At 42.0% G+C, this 16,447-nt stretch overlaps 1 protein-coding gene across 2 annotated transcripts in view; it reads right to left on the bottom strand.

Annotated features, from left to right (window-relative positions):
* The window catches only part of l1camb (L1 cell adhesion molecule, paralog b), a 118,489-nt gene that overhangs the window by 37,177 nt on the left and 64,865 nt on the right, over positions 1 to 16,447 (bottom strand). For both annotated transcript variants that reach the window (XM_051660409.1, XM_051660408.1), the window contains 3 exons: positions 11,706 to 11,837; positions 3,358 to 3,501; positions 740 to 851 (listed from right to left, as the gene is read on the bottom strand). In XM_051660409.1, coding sequence (XP_051516369.1) covers positions 740 to 851; positions 3,358 to 3,501; positions 11,706 to 11,837 — 388 coding nt within the window. The remainder of the gene's footprint in view (positions 1 to 739; positions 852 to 3,357; positions 3,502 to 11,705; positions 11,838 to 16,447) is intronic.

The raw sequence follows: 16,447 nt of genomic DNA, 5'->3' as shown, positions 1-16,447 counted from the left end.
GTGTGTGAAAATCCCAGGAGATCAGCGGTTACAGAAATACTCAAACCAGCCCATCTGGCACCAACAATCATGCCACGCTTCAAATCACTGAGATCACATTTTTCCCCATTCTGATGATTGATGTGAACATTAACTGAATTTTATGCACTGCACTGCTGCCACACAATTGGCTGATTAGATAATTGCATTGATGATTGTTGGTGCCAGACGGGCTGGTTTAAATATTTCTGTAACTGTAGATCTCCTGGGATTTTCACACACAACGGTCTCTAGACTTTACTCAGAATGGTGCCAAAAAAACTTCCAGTGAGCGGCAGTTCTGTGGATGGAAATGCCTTGTTGATGAGAGAGGTCAACAGAGAATGACCAGACTGGTTTGAACTGACAAAGTCTACGGTAACTCAGATAACTGCGCTGTACAATTGTAGTGAGAAGATTAGTATCTCAGAATGTTATTCTGAGATGCGGGTTAGTACTGTTTTGGTGGCACGAGGGGGACCTACACAATATTAGGCAGGTGGTTTTAATGTTGTGGTATATTAATTTAAAAGTTACAGGTAAAATATTTTTTTGCAATATAAAACACTACATATTTGTTTCATAACATTCACTATGCACACTCTGGCATTACTTCCTTTACACCTTACAAAATAGGTATATTTTGAGTAAGTGTATCCAGGGAATATACTACAGCACACATTTCTTTAGAATACATGAAAAACTGTAATAAGAGTCTCACCAGTCCACTTTGGGTCTGGGGGAACCGAATGTTCTGCACTCCAGCAGAACGGTTTGACCAGACATTGTTCTGTACACGAGTCCGTCTGCCGTCAGTATCTGAGGAGGCAGTTCTGAGAGATGACAGGTAAAGCACAACCATTATTGATATAAAACAGAAAGAAGCAGCAAACAGAGATTTCAGACAGCACAAACTGAATGTTTTTGTTGTTTTCAGCACTTTCTAGGAATAGGGTTCAAATCCTGAACTTTTTTTTTTTTTTGCAATACAGGTACGGAGAACTATTAAGACCCTGTTTACACCTGGTTTTAAGATGCGTCTTGGGTCACGGGTGATCTGATCATATGTGGTCGTGTGCAACACATCACTGTTTACACCTGGTCACTTAAATGTGTCTCCTGTGACCACTTGTGGTTGGAATTCAGGGGCAGGATCTCTATTTTATGACGACATACATCAGTCACTCTGTCAGTGTGTTACTGCCAGTTTTGGGTAAGTTACTTTCAAAAAATTAATCCACTACTGATTACTGATTACTTCTCTAAAATTGTAATCGGATTACTTTACTGATTATTTAATGGGGAAAGTAACCAAATTACTAATTACTTTACTTTGAAGTTACTTTCTAAAACCAATCAAACCTGTGAAATAAACGAATGTGACACTAATAGCTCTTTAAGTACTTTAATATTGACTGAAAACATTAACAAAATTACAGCAATATGACAAAGACAGCAACTTGGCTAAAGAGATCCAATGCATTTAAAAAAAGCAAATTAACGTTCTTATCTCAGATATGCTGTAGTAGTATATTCAGGTATGTGTGTGTGTGTGTGTGTGTCCGCTATCTACAACCTTCTTAGCTGTGTATGGCATGTATGTGTACAGTATGCTTGTTTACCTGTGTTCGTGTTGGTGTGAAAGACAAAAAAAGAATTCTAATGAACCAGAAACATTTCTGAAAACACATTTGCTAACAGCTTTGATAGTAAAACCATTGTGTATTTGAATGCTTGTTTATTTCATTTCGGTGTGCATATACAGGTTTGCTTTGTGTGTTGCATCATGTATGTGTGCCTGTACAGTATGTCTGTTTGTGTGTGTACATGTGCAGCATGTGTGTGTTTACACAACTTTACAGAAAGTGGATTATTTCTACCCTGCTTATTCCCTGCTTGTGCTCGCACGAATTGAGTATCCTTTATCACTTGTGCATCTGTAACGCTATAGCATTGTGTTTGTGTTTTATTGTGTACAGTACATAAAGAACATAAAAGAGACGTTTGCTTAGCAACATTTTTCAATTTAAATTAACAACTACACTCCGCTGCGTCTATAGTAATGCCATTCACTCATCTGCCGTTCCCTCCATATGTGTCCTCTATATGCCATGGTGGTTTGTTAGAGCGCATGCTCATTCCTGACACAGCAACACACATAAAAGTACTATCATAGGAACGTAATACATTTTCAAATGTATTCTACTTAATTAATATTATTGTCTTAGCAATAAATGTGTAATCCATGTAACGTAATTTTATTCATGTCTGTAACTTTATTCAGATTACTTAATTTTAACGCATTACATTACTGTGTTACCACAAAATGTACACAGATTACAGTTTGTAACACGTTACATCAAATACTGGTTACTGCGTGATAAAAAGCCGCACAAAAGTCAGAAAAGGCAAAGAAAGCTCAAAATAAAATGGAGATGCAGCTGATGCAGCAGATCCATTCAACTCCAGTGGTTAAATTAATGTCTCCTGAAGTGATATGATAGGTGTGGTTGAGAAACAGATTAATATTTAAATCCTTTTTATTTTAAATCTCCACTTTCTTTCACTTTACTGTAAATCACCACATTCTGGTTTGGAAGTGACTTTCACTTTCACATTCAGTCACCTTCTGGTTGGGGCTGGATAAAGGTAGAGATTTATAGTAAAAAAAAAAAAAAGACTTAAATATTGTTCTGTTCCTCACCCACACTTTTCATATTGCTTCTTATGACATGGATTTAACCACTGGAGTCTTATGGATTACTTTTATGCTGCCTTGTGTGCTTTTTGGATCTTATGAGTTAACTTGCATTGTATGGACCTACAGAGCTGAAATATTCTTTGAAAAATCTTCATTTGTGTTCTGCAGAAGAAAGAAAGGCAAACACATCTGGGATGGCATGAGGGTGAGTAAATGATGAGAGAATTTCTATTTTTGGTTGAACTATCCCTTTAAAGAAGCTTCAGATGTTTGCGCTTCTCATAAATTCACACACTGAATAAGATTTATGAAGTTCTCGTGCTTGTGTATACAGTACATCTGCTTTTTTAATTTTCCAATCGGACGGTTATTTCCTTTTAAAACTGCTCATAACAGGCAAAGTTTAAACTCTTGTTTTAGCACAGCGGTTGATTGACAGGTGAGGGGTTGAGGTTCTCTGCTGCCGGGACACATACAGGATGGATTAGCATTTATACCTCAAATGTGATCTGTTCATATGCGTTTGTGACCACATTCGTATGTGGTTTTTGTGTTCTGATCACAAAACGTCTTAGACCCCATTTAGACCTGTATTGCTTGACTGAAAAAGAACAAATATGTGAGTGAAGAATGCTCACCGACGACATGGACGTGAGTGTTGATGAGGATGTTGCCGTGTTTATTGGAGGCTTCACACTGATAGACTGCTGTGTCACTGTACTGAACGTCTGTGAGAATCAGACTGCCAGAGCTCACACGCCGTCTCGGGTCCAGATCGGTCCCTATGACACACAGACCAGGAACATGAGCGGAAGCACACTACTAGGACATCAATGGAACCACGCCAGGTACCAGTCACAAGTTTAGACTCCTTTATTATTTACTATTTTCCACATTTCAGAACAATAATAACGTCATCAAAACAATGAATTAACAGAAATGGAAGTATTTTTAGTATGTAGTGACCAAAATTATTATTTTTTTCTTCAAAGTCACCACTTTTTGGGTCTCATTCAGGAAACACGAGCAGAATACAATTTTTATGTAAATCATTAGTAAAACCCTTCTGGTGTAAATTCTCGTTTCCATAAAAGTTTTTATATTATAGTAACTTGAAGTGAATTGAAAATGTAATAATTAATTAAAAAAATGAATAACTGAATGAGAGAAAGTAACTTTAATAAACAACATAAATTAGTAATGAAAATGGGTTCTTGTTTTGCCATCTTTTTTTAACATATAGCTACTAAATCGAACATGTTTCTTTGCTTGGGTTTATTTCTAAGTAGGTTATAGTTTATTCATGACTCTGCTTCATACATTTTGTCTCGTTTTTTCAGCAGAAGTGCTTGGCATGGGGCGAAATGGTCATAGGAGTTTATGCGCCGTTTGTGTTTGATTTTCTAGAACAGGGGTTCTCAACAGGGGCTTTCAAAGTATACCAGGGGGCGCTGAGAGCAAATTATTAAGTTAAGCTTTAGCTTACAAATGGGGGCCGTTTATCAATCATAATAATCAAATCTATCGTCAAGCTCCTCTTTGCATTAAAACGTTTATCTAGACTTGGAGTATATCAGTTGGTTCTCAATTATACGGGTTGGTACGCATTTGTACCGTGGTTCATCTGATTTTGAAGTCTAGCGATGCATCTGAATTATCTGGTTTAGCAGTGTCAAACAGACAAGCGGAGCCACAACCTCGGCTAATGCACCTGTATGGCTCTGTAGATGGATACGGCTCAATGGACAGAGCAGCGCGAGCACAAAGCTCTTAAAGCTTGAGCTCTTAAACTCACAGCTTTACGAGAATCAGTGAGAAGTGGAAACCATTTGAATTCGGCACAGACTTTTACATCACCACCCTTGAATTTACTATAGTAACATTAACTGTACTTTGGGCAGAAAAAGATTCATAATAAATATTATCATATTACTACTTCAGCTCTATTAAATGTGTCATATAGGCTACATTAGGGGAATGAGGGAATATAAATAATTTTTTATACAACTTATGTTTATATTTTGTATTTATTGTTTTTACATGTGTTTAGAGTAGGCCTACTATATATAATTACAAAAATGCCATAATTTTATAGAAATCCAGTTACATCTAACCATGGTAAGTGAAGAAGATCCATGCTTCCATGTGTTTACTCTGATCTTGTTACAAATACCACTGTTAAAACTATAAAAATAAATAATTACTGAATAAATTAAAATGTTCAAAAAGGCAAGTGTAAAATATATTAACAATACCACTTTTATTATAAGTTTTCGTCATCGCATTTTCATTTTATAGGCCCCAGACATAACCCTCTATCTGCTTGAATTCAAGAAACGTAAGGTTTGGTCTCACATGATGTGTAAGCCTGCTGAATTTATTAGTAAAACTTTAATATTATGCAATGCATGAAGTAGGGGGACGTTCATCAAAAAAAGGTTGAGAACCACTGTTCTAGAAGAAGAAAAAAACAGGACTAATGGGACTGGTTTGACAATTTCATTATTTTAATTGAGCTTTAAAATTTTGATAACACATGATGGTCTATGTCCACGGTTTACAAACTTGCCAGAGCATGTTGAAATTTTGTTGCTCTCACTCAGAGAGTGCATGTGTGTGCTCAAAATGTGTCCTGTGCACTCGAGAATCTACTATAATTCCATATATATATATATATGTCTAGCTCTGCTTCTGTTCATTCCTTCAGATATTCTGCCTCATCATTGGTGGATTGCTCCAATGTCTGATATATTTGAATTTTTATAATATAACACTAGAGGATAATACCTGATAAAACTTCAAATTAGTGGGGAGAATGTACTGCTGCTTTAGTGGAAGAAAGATATTTTTGACATCTGAGTAAACACAAAATACAGTTTTTAAATTATGTTATTTATTGAAGCAAAAAAGATATCCAATAACAACTCATCCAGCAAGTCACAAAAAAGCCAAGGACAACATCCACGGAACTGCAGGCCTCTCTCATATCAATAAAGGTCACTGTTCATGACTGCACCATCAGAAAGACAATGGCCAAAAATGGCATCCATGGAAGAGTGGCGAGGCAAAAACCACTGCTAACCCAGTATATAACATTAAGGCTCATCTGAATTTTGCCAAAACACACTTTGATGATTCTCAAACCTTTTGGGAGAATGTTCTATGGACTGATGAGTCGAAAATGGAACTGTTTAAAAGACAGGGGTCCCATTACATCTGGTGTAAATCAAACACAGAATTCCACAAAAAGAACATCATACATACGGTCAAGCATGGTGGTGGTAGTGTGATGGTGTGGGGATGCTTTGCTGCTTCAGGGCCAGGGCCACTTGCAAATAATTTAGGGAAACATGAATTCTGCTCTCTACCAGAAAATCCTAAAGAAGAATGTCCGGTCATCAGTCCGTGAGTTGAAGCTCAAGCGCAACTGGATTATTCAGCAAGACAATGATCCAAAGCATAGGAGTAAGTCCACCTCTGAATGGCTCAAAATAAGCTAAATTTACGTTTTGGAGTGGCCTAATCAAAGTCCTGACTTGAACCCGATTGAGATGCTGTGGCAGGACCTTAAACGGGCAGTTCATGCTTGAAAACCCTCCAGTGTGGCTGAACAAAAGCAGTTATGCAAAGAAGAGTGGTCCAAAATTCCACCACAGCGTTGTGAAAGACTGATCTCCAGTTATTGGAAGCATTTGCTTGCAGTTGTTGCAGCTAAATGTGGCACAACCAGCTGTTCAGTTTAAGAGGGCAGTTCGTTTTTCACATGGAAGATATAGGTGTTGGACAACTTTTTTGCTTCAATAACACACACACATATATATATATATATATATATATATATATATATATATATACACAGGTTTTAGGCATTTGGGGAAAAATGTCTTCAAAAATAATGCCATAAATACATTTCATTTATCAATTAATGTCATACAAATTCCAGTAAACATAAAAAGGCTAAATCAATATTTGGTGTGTCCACCAAATGGGCCTTTGCCTTCAAAACAGCACCAATTCTCCAGATACACCTGGACACTGTTTTTCTTGACTGTTGGCAGAAAGGATTTTCCAAGCTTCTTGGAGAACTTGCCACAGTTCTTCTATCTATTTAGGCTGTCTAAGTTGCTTCTGTCTCTTCATGTAATCCCAGACTGACTCAATGATGTTGAGATCTGGGCTCTGGGGGGCCTGTCATCTGTTGTAAGGCCCCTTGTTCTTCTTCTATTCCATTCTATTTGCAAAGGGAATATTGAAATCTATAATTGATATTTCCTACTGATACACTAAAAGCAGAATATATAAATTAACCATCTTAAGACAAATGTTTTTGTGAAAAAGACTTTTGCACAGTAATGTATATATATATATATATATATACACTACCGGTCAAAAGTTTTGAAACACTTACTCATTCTTTATTATAATGTTTTTTTTCTTCACATTTTTGAATAATAGTAAAGTCATAAAAACGTCTCGGTTACTGTTGTAACCTCCGTTCCCTGATGGAGGGAACGAGACGTTGTGTCGATGTAGTGACACTAGGGGTCGCCCTTGGGAGCCCCAAACACCTCTAATCTTTGAGAAAAGGCCAATGAGAATTGGCAAGTGGAATCTGCATGCCACTCCCCCGGACATACGGGTATAAAAGGAGCTGGCTCACTACCACTCATTCAGGTTTTGTGCTGAGGAGCCGAGACAAGGTCCCGGCCATTTCAACGGATAGTATCGTGTTGTGGCAAGAGGGACACTATCACTGTCAATGTAGTGACTCTAGGGGTCCCTATAGAAAAACACCACAACAGCTGGACCATGTTACTTGAACTGCTGATGCAGGTGCAATCAAGATGCTGCGTGTGTAATAGCAGGTGCATCAGTCCACACGTAACCTCCCCCAACGCCCCACAAGATGTCATGTAGTTCCCCATATCCCAGAGGGGGGGAAGTGACGTAACTAGCATGGGAGCAGTCTTCGCCAGCTGCGGCCTTTTCTCTCTATGTTTCTCTCCACAGAGTATTAGATTTGGCTGGGGCCATCTAATGCTATTATATGCATCGGGGAAGGTGTTCTTTCCCTTTCCTATTCTTTCAGGGGGAAAAGACCCCACGGAGACCACATCCTGCCCGAAGGGGAGGTAACATATGTCACGTGGGCTCACCAGCCACACATGGAAGAGGCGCGGTGGTAGGTCCTGCCTTGAAGGGGAGGAGCTCTACAACACAGCGACCGGGAGCAGAGAGGGCTCTTCCCAAGCGAGATGCAGGTTTCAGGACCACGTGAGAGTCTACCGGACTGAACTCCAGGCAAGTATCACTGACAGAGAACGCCTGCAAGTCCCCTTAATGGAGGTGAGCGCAATCAGGAGGGCCGTCTTCAAAGAGAGGGCTCTCAGCTCGACTGACTCTAGTGGCTCAAACGGGAGGACCACGGAGAGATCCCATGAGGGAACGAGGCATGGCCTAGGAGGATTCAGCCTCCGGATGCCTCTCAGGAACCTGATGATCAGGTTGTGCTTCCCTAAGGACTCACCATCCACTGCATCGTGGTGTGCCGCTATGGCGGCCACATACACCTTCAGGGTGAAGGGGACAGCCACCCCTCCAGCCTCTCCTGCAGGAAGGAAAGCACTGACCCGACTGCGCATCTCTGGGGGTCTTCACCTCTGGAAGAACACCAACTCGTGAACAAACGCCACTTCAGGGCATAAAGCTGCCTCATAGAGGGAGCCCTGGCCTAAGTGATCATGTCTAACACTGCTAGTGATAGGACACTTAGGTCTTCCGCGTCCCGTCCAAGGGCCAGACGTGGAGGTTCCAGAGGTCTGGGCCCTGGTGTCAGATGGTGCCCCGTCCCTGAGAGAGGAGGTCTTTCCTCAGGGGAATCTGCCAGGGAGGGGCTGTCACGAGGAGTGTGAGATCTGAGAACCAAGTCTGAGTGGGCCAGTATGGTGCCACAAGCGTGACCTGTTCTTCGTCCTCCCTGACCTTGGACAGGGTCTATGCAAGTAGGCTCACTGGGGGAATGCATATTTGCACATCCCCTGGGGCCAGCTGTGTTCCAGTGAATCTGTCCTGAGGGGGGCTCCCATCAGGGAATACCAGAGCGGGATTCCCGGGAAGCAAACAGATCTACCTATGCTTTGCCAATTCGACTCCAAATCAGCTGGACCACCTGGGGGTGGAGACTCCACTCTCCGCTGAGCGTTGCCTGCCATGGATATGAGTGGCCCGCAGCGACCTCAGCCACTGCTGACTCCAGAGGAGGAGATGGCGGGCGAGTTGCGACATAGTGGGACTTCTGTCCGCAGAAACGCAAGGTCTGTCCAAGGGATGAATAAGTGGCAGCAGAGTGGCATGATAGCCACGCGATGTGTGCCACAGTGCCATGCCCATCTTGGGACTCGAGTCTGAAGCCAGTGCTGAAGCGGTCTCATATGCATCAACCCGAGCGGCGTGACCGTTGCTGAAGATGCTGTATGCCCCAGGAGCCTCTGAAAGTGTTTCAGTGGAACCACTGTCTTCCACCTGAATGACTTCAGGCAGTTCAGCACCGACTGCGTGCACTCGCTTGTGAGGCGTGCTATCATCGAGATCGAGTCTAACTCCATGCCAAGAAAAGAGATGCTCTGAACTGGGGAGAGCTTGCTCTTTTCCCAGTTGACCTAAAGCCCTAGACGGCTGAGGTGCCTGAGCACCAGGTCCCTGTGTGCTAGAATCAGCCAGTCGTCGAGGTAGTTGAGTATGCGGACGCCCACTTCCCTTAATGCCATGTCGAGGACCCTTGCTTTGTCTCGAACTCGTGGCTGTGCTGAGGGGGCCCTCGAAGCACTTACCTTGCTCCATGTACCCGGCATTGTGGGGGTCGGCGATGGGGGAGGAGGGACTTTCTTTTTTTTTTTCTTTTTTTTTATGGGACGGGATCTTGAGCTGTGCAGGGGCAAGATGTGCTGTATAGCCTCAGTCTGCTTCTTCACCACTGAGAACTGCTTGGCAAAGTCCTCGACGGTGTTGCCGAATAGGCCGATCTGGGAGCATTGAGAAAGCGAGCCTTGTTGTCGTCACAGCCACAGGTGGCGCTCCTGGACCACCAAGGTGGACATCGCGTGCCTGAGTGCTCGTGCCATTACCTTCGTCGCCCTGAGGGCGAGGTTGGTCGCCGAGCGCAGCTCCTGCATCACATCGGGATCAGGACTACCCACGTGCAGCTCTTTCAGTGCCTTGGCCTGGTGTACTTGCAGGAGGGCGATGGCATGCAGGGCAGAGGCAGCCTGCCCCCCGGCACTGCAGGCTTTAGTCACCAGAGACAATGTAGTCCTACAGGCCCTGGAGGGGAGCGCCAGATGATCCCGCCAGGTGGCAGCACTTTGCGGGCAGAGATGCACCGCAACTGCCTTATCCACCTGAAGGATCTCCGCGTACCTGTGGACCGCCTAACCATCGAGGGTAGTGAGAGCGGACAAACTGGGAAGTCAGGTTCGGGCAGAAAAAGGTGCACTCCACGACCTCGTCAGCTCGTCGTGCACTTCCGGGAAGCAAGGGACTGGAGGGTGGGGGGTGGGGGAGGCATTGCTTTGAGCGGCGCTCCGAACCCAGGAACCAATCATCTAGCCGCGAGGGCTCAGGGGTGGGTGGAGGGTTCCAGTCCAACCTGACACTCGCAGCGGCCCGGGCAAGCATGGCGGTCAGCTCTGTGTCAGACTCAGACTGGGCGGGCACACCCGAAGGTGGCAGCCCAGTCAAGTCCTCGTCATCCGACATCCACAACGCACTCTCCGATGCAGCGATCTAGGACTTTTCCTGCTCACAAGCCCCGAAGGACACGTTAAGCTTGCCGTGAGGCGAGCAGGTCTCATCTCGGAATTTGATGGGGGCAAATGAGCGTGCTGGGGAACGGGAGGTCCGTGGGGATTTACCCAAGGAGTGGGTAAATCCCACTCCTCTAGTATGGCCCATGTGGCCCCCGAGGATACTTTTTCACATCACTGTATATAAATCTTCAAAATAATAATAATAATAATAATAATAATAATTTGCCAGGAGGGGGCAGTCTAGTTGTTTTAGACTTACTGTTTAAGACTTTGAAAACCCCTGGCCTATGTTAAGGCTGTTAAACCTATAAATAAACACATGTGGTGGAAAAAAGGAGAAAAAGCCCAGCACACTGTTGTCTCTTGCAAATCTTTTTTTCAGTCAATGACCTTCTCCAGATATGGTGATGGTGGTGGACCAATGGTGGTGAACTGGTACATTTTTACACTTTATTGACCTCTTGGACTGTTCAATTAATGAAAGAACCTTTGATGACAGTAAGGACATGTGATGACAGTAATTTCCTCATGTCCTCACACACCAGACTGCACCAGTGTGTTTGCTTTACACTTTGAATACACTTCATTTCAAAACCTCTTTTATCACTGTTTTGCGTATATGTTAAAGGCATCCTATTCGCATTCACAAGAATGTCTGATGCCCTCCTTATATTGTATATTCATGGGCGTGGATTATAAAAATTGTGAATGAGCGTGAACACGTGCCCTATTTATGAATGTTTGGAATTCACTAACATCCACACATTTAACTAATAAATCTGGGGTGTACGCAGCATTCTGGAGGAAAGTTTTCAGGAAGGTCCATTTTGCATGCAAATTACTCCCAATTTACTCATATACTGTACTGTATTTATGAAAGTTTCATGAATGAGGCCCTTTGTATGGATCATAACTCTACACACACTGGGCATTCTGTAAACCAACTTGAGGAGCATGAGGTGCATCCTGTGATGTTATTTAAAAAGTATTGAAGGAGATCCCAGTTATGTTTCACTATCTGCTGCACCTCATCTATCTAAAAGATTTGCTTTGCAAAGAAATTAATATGTAGGCAAGATTATTATTTGTCTATAAAACCAATAAAAAGCAGTAATAAACAACAACATCTGATTAGTAGGATCAGTGAGAGTTTGTTCATGATGAGATGGGCCTGTATGCACCTGTAATGGGAACACCGTTGATGCTCCATGTGATGTTTGGGGTGGGTATACCCTCAGCATGACAGTCCAGTCTCACAGTCTCTCCTGGGGCATACAGGTGGACTTCAGGTCTCTTGGTCCAGTATGGAGCAGCTGCAAACATTAAAAATAAACTATTGGTGTATGAACATATCAGTGGCTTGTGGTGGACTTTTGAAAAGTTTTTTTTACAATTAGTAAAGAGATTTTTAGTACAATATAAATTCTTATTTCAGTTCCAGTCAATATTTAAATAGCTTTCAGGTTAAACCCATACATATGATATGAAAAAGTAGGCCTGCATAAAAATATATAATATAAAAAGTCACATATTGTTCTTATAAATGCAACAACATAAAAACAAAATATGAAAATGGCTGTTATTCTATATGTAACATATATTTTTCCTTAAATCAGTTTATAATCATGAAATTTATATAGGCTATGTACATACAGTACATATCCAAACAAAAAAAAACATTATATATGTTAATTGCCATATATCGGATTTCTGTATGGGAAGGCATATAAAATACCTCTTAACTTACACTGTAAATAAGCATGAAATCCTTATATTTTTGTAAGTTGATATTAACACTATTTATTAAATCAAGTCTAATCAAAAACTCATCAAGTGTGTGCATAATTTTATAATTAATATTTTTTAATTGCCTCAAAAACAAACAAGAATACAGCAACAAGCATATTTCATGTATATTTCATTTGTTCATTTGTTGTTTGGATCATCCGTCATCTACTCATTCATAAACAACACAGGGTTTGTGATGGCGCGGATCTGTTCCTTTAGGAACAAGTGCTCACTAAAAAGTGTGTCACTGACATACCATTTCAAATCTCAAGTCATCTTAAGTTCATTTTAATTTGGATGTGACCGGTTGTTTGTGTCAGTTAGCTGTTTTCTGTGCAAATAGTTTCTCCATTTTCAGCAGTTCGTCCCATTCATAGCGATCTGAGAGACATGCTGTGAGGATGAGGGCATGAGAGGCGGGCATCACATTGACTGATTGACAGCGTAGTGAACAAATTACAGCACCAACGTCTCCCCTCACATGACATTTCCCCTATATTCAGCAGTTATTAACAAGAAGGCCCTGCTCAAAGCTGCCAGATCAAACAAAAAAATACTAGTTTAAGATGCACTGAATCTGGTAAGAACACATGTAATATGCATAGTCAATAAAAGAGCATAACCTAGTCACTACTAAAGGAAATTTATTTTAGCATAAATGTGATTTTTAACAACTAGTCTGTTATATTCAGCTCGTTTTATTTACTAGACTGAATAGGTCCCTTGCTGTTAAAATTTGATTGTGTCACTCAAGCCATGGGTAAACTGAATGCCGGTGTCCTGTAAATATGTGCTACCTATCAGGATGTGCTACTAATGGTATAATTGCAACACTATAATCGCATAGTTTACAGAATAACCACTGGCTCCGCACCCCACTATCTAAACTCACTACTTCAGACTTATGTACCCTCCAGAAGCCTGTGTTCTGCAGGTGAACTTGTGGTCATCTCACACAAGCACAAAATCACTGTCCTGGACCTTCACCTTGACTGTTTCCCGCTGATGGAATGACCTGCCTAATTCCACCCGAGCGGCTGTGTCTTCAGGCTCTTTCAAAAATCAGCTAAAGACACATCATTTTCGTGAACACTTAACCCATTCATATTAACACACTGCTGTCATCTTCTTTCCTTGCTATGTGTACTGCTCTAAGTTATGTGAGACTTGTATTACAGCATTTATTATATTGCTGCCCCTTTTTGTTGGATAAATTGCTTCTATTGTTCTCCTCATTTGTAAGATGCTTTGGATAAAAGCATCTGCTAAATAAATAAATGTACAGTGCATCCGGAAAGTATTCACAGCGCTTCACTTTTTCCACATTTTGTTATGTTACAGCCTTATTCCAAAATGGATTAAATTCATTATTTTCCTCAAAATTCTACAAACAATACCCCATAATGACAACATGAAAGAAGTTTGTTTGAAATCTTTGCAAATTTATTAAACAGAAAAAACGGAAAAAAAAAAATCACATGTACATAAGTATTCACAGCCTTTGCTCAATACTTTGTTGAAGCACCTTTGGCACCAATTACAGCCTCAAGTCTTTTTGAGTATGATGCTACAAGCTTGGCACACCTATTTTTGGGCAGTTTCTCCCATTCTTCTTTGCAGGACCTCTCAAGCTTCATCAGGTTGGATGGGGAGCGTCGGTTCACAGCCATTTTCAGATCTCTCCAGAGATGTTCAATCGGGTTCAAGTCTGGGCTCTGGCTAGGCCACTCAAGGACATTCACAGAGTTGTCCCGTAGCCACTTCTTTGTTATCTTAGCTGTGTGCTTGGGGTCGTTGTCCTGTTGGAAGATGAACCTTCGCCCCAGTCTGAGGTCCAGAGCACTCTGGAGCAGGTTTTCATCAAGGATGTCTCTGTACATTGCTGCATTCATCTTTCCCTCAATCCGGACTAGTCTCCCAGTTCCTGCTGCTGAAAAACATCCCCACAGCATGATGCTGTCACCACCATGCTTCACTGTAGGGATGGTATTGGCCAGGTGATGAGCGGTGCCTGGTTTCCTCCAGATATGACGCTTGCCATTCAGGCCAAAGAGTTCAATCTTTGTTTCATCAGACCAGAGAAATTTGTTTCTCATGGTCTGAGAGTCCTTCAGGTGCCTTTTGGCAAACTCCAGGTGGGCTGTCATGTGCCTTTTACTGAGGAGTGGCTTCCATCTGGCCACTCTACCATACAGGCCTGATTGGTGGAGTGCTGCAGAGATGGTTGTTCTTCTAGAAGATTCTCCTCTCTCCACAGAGAAATGCTGGAGCTCTATCAGAGTCACCATCGGGTTCTTGGTCACCTCCCTGACTAAGGCCCTTCTCCCCCGATCGCTCAGTTTGGCCAGGCGGCCAGCTCTAGGAAGAGTCCTGGTGGTTCCAAACTTCTTCCATTTACGGATGATGGAGGCCACTGTGCTCATTGGGACCGTCAATGCTGCAGACATTTTTCTGTACCCTTCCCTAGATCTGTGCCTCAATACAATCCTGTCTCGGAGGTCTACAGACAATTCCTTGGATTTCATGGCTTGGTTTGTGCTCTGACATGCACTGTTAACTGTGGGACCTTATATAGACAGGTGTGTGCCTTTCCAAATCATGTCCAATCAACTGAATTTACCACAGGTGGACTCCAATCAAGTTGTAGAAACTTCTCAAGGATGATCAGTGGAAACAGGATGCGCCTGAGCTCAATTTTGATTGTCATGACAAAGGCTGTGAATACTTATGTACATGTGATTTTTTTTCCGTTTTTTATTTTTAATAAATTTGCAAAGATTTCAAACAAACTTCTTTCACGTTGTCATTATGGGGTATTGTTTGTAGAATTTTGAGGAAAATAATGAATTTAATCCATTTTGGAATAAGGCTGTAACATAACAAAATGTGGAAAAAGTGAAGTGCTGTGAATACTTTCCGGATGCACTGTAAATGTAAGTTTAGAGTTAGGGGTAGGGTTAGGGCTAAGTACAGCCTCACACCATATCACATGCAGTATCTGATAGTTATGCTGGTAGCGCATCCTGATAGGTATTATCTAGCTGACAAGATGTGCTACCTAGGTTTTTAAAACTTTTCATGCTGTTGTAGTACATTCCGACTTGTTCTCCCATGCTTCCCGACATGTGCTACCCATGTTTTAGCTTTACATACCACTGTTTTTATTGCTGGTAGCACATCCTGAGCAGGTAGCTGTCACGTTTAAATATGTTTTTGTTCATGTTTTGTGTTCATGTCTTTTATTTTTTTGTTTAGTTCCTGTTTTATAGTCATGTCTTTGTATTATGTGATTTCCTGTTCCCTCATGTGATCTTGTCATGTGTTTCCCCTATTCATGTGTCTTGTTTTCATTGGTTAAAGTTTATTAGTCTTGTTATCTTGTTATTAGTTTAGTCTTGTTATTGGTTGTCATTGTCATGTGTTTGCCCATGTCCATGTATTTAAGCCCTCATGTTTGCCATTGTTCTTTGTCGAGTATTGTTTTGTGTAACATAGTCAAGTCAAGTCAAGTCAAATCGTTTATGTTTGTTTTGTTTTGGTTTCACGTTTGGATTTCACATTGTAATTAAACTGCATTTGGGTTCTTCACACTACATTGTCTTCATCTGCCTGTCATTGCAAGCAACATTACAGAATACTCGACTGAACAACATGAAGCCAGCAGTTGCACTTCTGCATCTCCACCAGGGGAATCTTCCCCTCGAGGATTATGTTGTGGACTTTGTGGATTGTGTCACATGGTGGACTTTAATGATATTGCCCTTAAAGACTGTTTCTGTTTTGGGCTAAATGAGCCGGTCTCCTCCATGATGTCTGGTGGTCAGATTAACCTCAGTCTGGCTCAATACATGGATTTAGCCCTGCAACTGAGCGGTTCATCTTTCACTGTAGGAGTGGCTGATGAGGAACTATGCACTCCTACAGTGACTGCCATGTCAGAGCCGTCCACCATCATGGTCGCCGAGCCAGGGTTCCACGTCATGGTTGCTGAGCCAGGGTCCCACGTCATGGTCGCCGAGCTTGCGCCACCTTCTGCCCCGGATCCTGAGTTTACTCCATGCCGTGTCACAGCCACGCCCGAGTCTGCTCCATGCCGTGTCACAGCCACGCCCGAGTCTGCTCAATGCCATGTCAC

This window comes from Myxocyprinus asiaticus, chromosome 28 (assembly GCF_019703515.2).
Source record: "Myxocyprinus asiaticus isolate MX2 ecotype Aquarium Trade chromosome 28, UBuf_Myxa_2, whole genome shotgun sequence".
NCBI classification, from domain to species: Eukaryota; Metazoa; Chordata; class Actinopteri; order Cypriniformes; family Catostomidae; genus Myxocyprinus; species Myxocyprinus asiaticus.
This window is presented reverse-complemented; position numbering and strand designations above follow the sequence as displayed.